This window comes from Cornus florida, unplaced genomic scaffold (genome assembly GCF_030987335.1).
Source record: "Cornus florida cultivar Cherokee Brave unplaced genomic scaffold, ASM3098733v1 CherokeeBrave_3.0.0_Hap2_Chr04, whole genome shotgun sequence".
NCBI lineage: Eukaryota > Viridiplantae > Streptophyta > Magnoliopsida > Cornales > Cornaceae > Cornus > Cornus florida.
The window spans coordinates 104,178,155-104,183,305 of NW_026775574.1; the positions used below are offsets into that span (position 1 = coordinate 104,178,155).

A 5,151-nucleotide genomic window follows, 5' to 3' on the forward strand; every position below is an offset into this window, starting at 1 on the left:
GTCACACCACCATCTCTATGTGCCATTCGATTTGGTCATTTACACAAATCATACTTTAGTTTAGAGAAAAAAAGAGAGCATAATAATCAGACTTGATGCATAATCGAAAGCTCTTCCACATCCATCCTCACTTCTCTCTCAATCCCAACTACAACCACCGATTCTCATAAGCAATCACGACCTGTGTTTTGATTTTGAAACATTCTAATCATATTAGCAGATACAAATTTGCTAAACTTGTTGTCTTTTTTCTCTCTCTAAACTACCGATCTAACATACAGGAAATGAATACCCTCTCTTCCTCCCACAAACGTCGTTACTTTCTCTCTCTAAAAAGCCTCCTCCTCCGAACCCCCATAAACCCTAATCATAATTCTCCAAGAGTTCACAATTACAGACTCTTCTCCGATCAATCATGGCTCTCCATCCCCGGTAACCCCCTCATCAAGTGGCCCCAACTGCCCAACCCCAACCCCAACCCCGAACCCCATTGCTCTCCACCTCCCTCTTCCTCCTCGCAACCTCCCCAAAACCCTAACCCTAATCCTAATTTTAGTGATAATGACTTCTCCACCATTCGTGACCTTATCAAAAATCCTAGCCTCGCACCTGGTCCAGCTCTCGAAACGGCATTGGACAGGACTGGAATCGAACCGGGTTCAGCTCTGTTAGAAGCAGTTTTTGACCATTTCGATTCGTCTCCAAAACCCTTGTACAGTCTTTTCCTCTGGGCCGAGAAGCAACCCGGATACAGATCCTCCGTGACCCTATTCAATTCCATGATCAATGTCCTTGCCAAGGCAAGAGAGTTCGATTCTGCTTGGTCTCTGTTGCTCGATCGGCTTGGCGTCAATGAGGGACCTAATATGGATACATTTGTAATTCTCATTAGACGGTATGCTCGTGCAGGTATACTTCTATCCTTGACGCATAGATTTATGTTTGTATATGCATGTAATTCAAATACTATAGATACTATAGCATGTGGATTGATTGAGGCTGTGACCTTAGATAATGGAGAAATAGGATTTAATGAAGCTGACCTAAGTAATTGGAAAAGGACTTTTTTCTGTTGGGATTGAGTAGTATGTTGCATGCAATTCACTTTGAAAAAGGGAAAAAAAAGATGTTCTGTGTAGGTAAACCTAATTCATCAGTTACAGAATTGACTGAGTTCTGTACCTGTACATGTATGTCAGATATCAGTAATGGGAACATTTAACATTTTATTTCAGCCCAATTGATTTAGAGAAATTTAGGTTTTTTTTTTTTTCGCTATATGTATGTGTGTGTATATTTTATTTTTATATATGTATGAACTATGGACATATGCCACTACCTGCAATTCAAAGATTTGAATTTGCATTGCATGTATTAATATTCAACCATTTTTTCAAGCTCAATTGATTTAGAGAAATCTAGCTGTTTTTTTTTTTTTTTTGGCTATATGTATATGTGTGTATATTATATATATATATATATATATATATATATATATTTTATTTTATGTATGTATGAAATATGAATACATGCCACTACCTGCAATTCAAAGATTTGAATTTGCATTGCATGCATTTTATAGTCAACCTGAAATCAGATAACATGACATTTTGTGATACCCGCTAAAAAAAGTCCACACACTGTTTTGGACATCTGATTTTGCATTTAATTTAGATCTCAATTGTGGCCTTGGCTGTGCAGGTATGCCTCTACCTGCATTTAGGACGTTTGAATTTGCATGTACTTTAAGCTCGATTTGTTGTTCAGATTCAAAACTGAGTTTGTTTGAAATTTTATTGGACTCCCTTTGTAAGGAGAGGCAAGTTAGGGTTGCTTCTGAATATTTTGATAAGAAAAGGGGTTCTGAACAAACTTGGATTCCTTCTGTTCGGGTTTATAATATACTGTTGAATGGCTGGTTTAGGTCAAGAAAGCTTAAACATGCAGAACGACTTTGGTTGGAAATGAAAAAGGAAAATGTGAAACCTAGTGTTGTAACTTATGGTACCCTTGTTGAAGGGTATTGTCGAATGCGTCGTGTTGAGATGGCAATTGAATTGGTGGGGGAGATGAAGAGAGATGGAATTGAACCCAATGCAATTGTGTATAATCCAATAATTGATGCATTAGCAGAAGCCGGAAGGTTTAAAGAGGCATCAGGGATGATGGAACGTTTTTCAGTTTTGGAATCAGGTCCCACTATTTCTACCTATAATTCTCTAGTGAAGGGTTTCTGCAAGGCTGGGGATCTTGTTGGGGCTAGTAAGATCCTTAAGATGATGATCAGTAGAGGGTTTATTCCTACTCCTACAACTTACAATTACTTCTTTAGGTACTTCTCAAAGTTTGGGAAGATTGAAGAGGGAATGAATCTATATACCAAGATGATCGAATCTGGATACACTCCTGATCGGCTCACTTACCATCTATTAATAAAGATGCTATGTGAGCAGGAGAGATTGGACATAGCATTGCAAGTTAGCAAGGAAATGAGAGCCAGGGGATGTGATTTGGACTTGGCTTCAAGCACCATGTTGATCCATTTGCTGAGTGAAAGGCATAGATTTGAAGAGGCTTTTGGAGTGTTTGAGGACATGATCCGGAGGGGAATTGTTCCTCAGTACCTTACATATCAGAGAATGAATGATGAGCTAAAGAAACAGGGAATGAATGAAATGGTTCGAAAATTAAGGGATATGATGGCTCGTGTCCCTCACTCAACAAAGTTGCCAGATACATATTGTGTAGATAGAGATAAATCACGTGCAAGGAGAACATCTATAATTAGTAGAGCGGAAGTTATGTCAAATATTATAAAGACATGTAAAGATCCAAGGGAGCTTGTGAAGCGTAGAAGTGAACCTGAGACTTCTGTATCAAGTGCAAATCGGTTAATAGAGAAAATCAGGAGAAGAAATAACTCAACATGAAGCTCTGGAATTTTGAAATTTGTGACCAACTTAGGTATGTGTCATTCTATATGCTTTTCCAATTGGATGACTTCAGGTTAACTGTGAAAACTTGATGGAAATCTGTTATGGGCTTCTATTTCGTGTGCTCGACAAATAATTACATAAAAGGGTGGGCCCTCTTTTGCGGGATGCTGGGAGGCGAAGGAAATAGACATGACATTCGATATTATTTTTGCAGAGTATGCTGCTCTCAGATTTGAGCTTTGTGTCCCAACACTTTATCAATCCGGGCTTTTACCATTACACGAAGCATTGACCACTAGATCTCTCACACAGAGTTGAATGCATGCTTATGTGGCAGGTATGATTTTTTTGAATAGTTTGTACATTATTAATGATTCTCCAATTGCTGAATTAGCAAGTAGTAGAATGTTTCTTTCCAATTTTACTGTTGTTGTCCCTTCCCAGTTCTATTATTCATGGTTGGACCTCATTTGTTGGCCTACCTTTTAGTCTGTGCCTCATTCCAACTTGTATGACTTTTAATCTTATATAAACCTAATAAATGGTTTCGCCTATAGAAATGTTGATAACTGAAGAATAATAAAGTTCAGTTAGGATTTACTTCGTTTGCATCAGTCTTGGACATTTTTGAGGCCTTTACAAGCAAACTACTTGTCACTTTTTTATTTCTTGGTGCATCTTAATGTTTCTCAGATTGTCAGATAAGTCTCTCCAATCTTTAAGGATTTGCAACTTTATCAGTTTCTATCATTACTTAACTTGACATTAATTATGATGAATACTGTAATCATGCGATAAAAAAATCAATGCTGCTTTTGATTACTATTTGTTCTTCTACATAATTCTGTTATCATATCTCTTACTATTTGCTCTCGTGGGAAAATGATCCCACAAAAAAGAATTGTACAGTACAAAATAACATAAAAACAGATTAATTTTTTTTTAAAAAAAATATGGACCCTCTGCTCAAATTGTTCCTTTTTGAAATTCACATGGTTGTAGTAATCAGATAAGGTTACATATGAAAGTCTCTATGCTGCTTTTCATTTGTTTTATACATGTAATCCTAGAGCTTTTCAGGATGTGTTTTTATAGTCATAAGCTAATTGTTCTTCTTTGATTCGAAGAAGGTACATTACGTGTGTTTTGATGCAGTGATGTATGAGTATCCGAGAAAGGGTTAGGTCAAGCGGATTTTTGGTCTGAGAGAACCACATCAATGCATGGATTCAAATAAGGATGTTCTGATTTGAATTGAGGCACACTGTGACTGAGTGCTTATGGGAAAAGATGATTGTTTGACGCAAAACTGGAAGACTCGAAATCAGACATCCATAAAAGATATTTCTTCTCTCCTTTCTCTAAAAACCAAATCCAAGTCATAGTGATTTAACCCAATTGTTCGTGGTCAAGTTGGCCTAGTAAGTTCCGGTCTGAACCCAAGTGTTCTAAGGTTCAAGTCTAGTGCATAGGATCAAAAGAGAGATGGTTTGCTGTTCTATTGGTGTGTCATGTTGCTACAGTCAAAAGGAGACCATTGTATTATGAGAGAATCTAGCAGGGAGAATTTTGTCTTATGGACATAGTATCAAATACTAGTCTCAGTCCACTAGGTGCTTTTATATTTGTTTTATTTGTATTAATATTGTTTTATATATACTAGCATAGTGAAATAATAGTTTTAAATTAAATTTAGTATGCTTTATTTCTTAAATAAGCAAAAATATAATATTATCTACTGATCAACTAATTAACGAAGATGATTCACAGAAAGATTGAACCAGCACCTATTTGAATTGTTACATAATCCATGGCAGTATCAATTTTTATTTTGCAATGATCTGATTCAAGTGGAAGTTCTGCCCCTATCAATTCATAAGAAAGCTATGGAGGCTTCATGATAGTAAGTTAATAATCTTCATTCAAATGAAATGCAATACATATAGGTGAAAAAGTTGTGACACCAATGTCATGCAAGAATGCTAAATAAATAAATTAGAATCCAGTTTACTCTCTCTCCTTCCTTCCCATCTGAAAGAAACTACTCCAACTACATCCTAGGATTCTTATAAGACAGTAAATTTGATTTCTAGGATTCTTACCAGACAGTAAATTTGATTTTTGTTCAATGATATATATATATATATGATAATGTTTTTTCTGTAATATATATTAAATTTGATCAACTTTAAATTTGTAAAACATAATTTGGTGG

At 36.1% G+C, this 5,151-nt stretch overlaps 1 protein-coding gene across 3 annotated transcripts; it reads left to right on the forward strand.

The window, feature by feature from the left end:
- Positions 1-4,627, forward strand: LOC132304415 (pentatricopeptide repeat-containing protein At5g11310, mitochondrial). 3 transcript variants are annotated; one of them, XM_059802081.1, is made up of 4 exons: positions 1-909; positions 1,702-2,964; positions 3,151-3,273; positions 4,064-4,627. In XM_059802081.1, exons 1-2 carry the CDS (start codon positions 285-287, stop codon positions 2,928-2,930), a joined length of 1,854 nt encoding a protein of 617 aa, XP_059658064.1. In that variant the 5' UTR covers positions 1-284; the 3' UTR covers positions 2,931-2,964; positions 3,151-3,273; positions 4,064-4,627. The 3 variants fall into 3 exon arrangements, with proteins under 3 accessions (XP_059658064.1, XP_059658065.1, XP_059658063.1); XM_059802082.1 differs by having other exon boundaries at positions 4,067-4,627; XM_059802080.1 differs by having other exon boundaries at positions 4,092-4,627.
- The last annotated feature ends 524 nt before the right edge of the window (positions 4,628-5,151 follow it).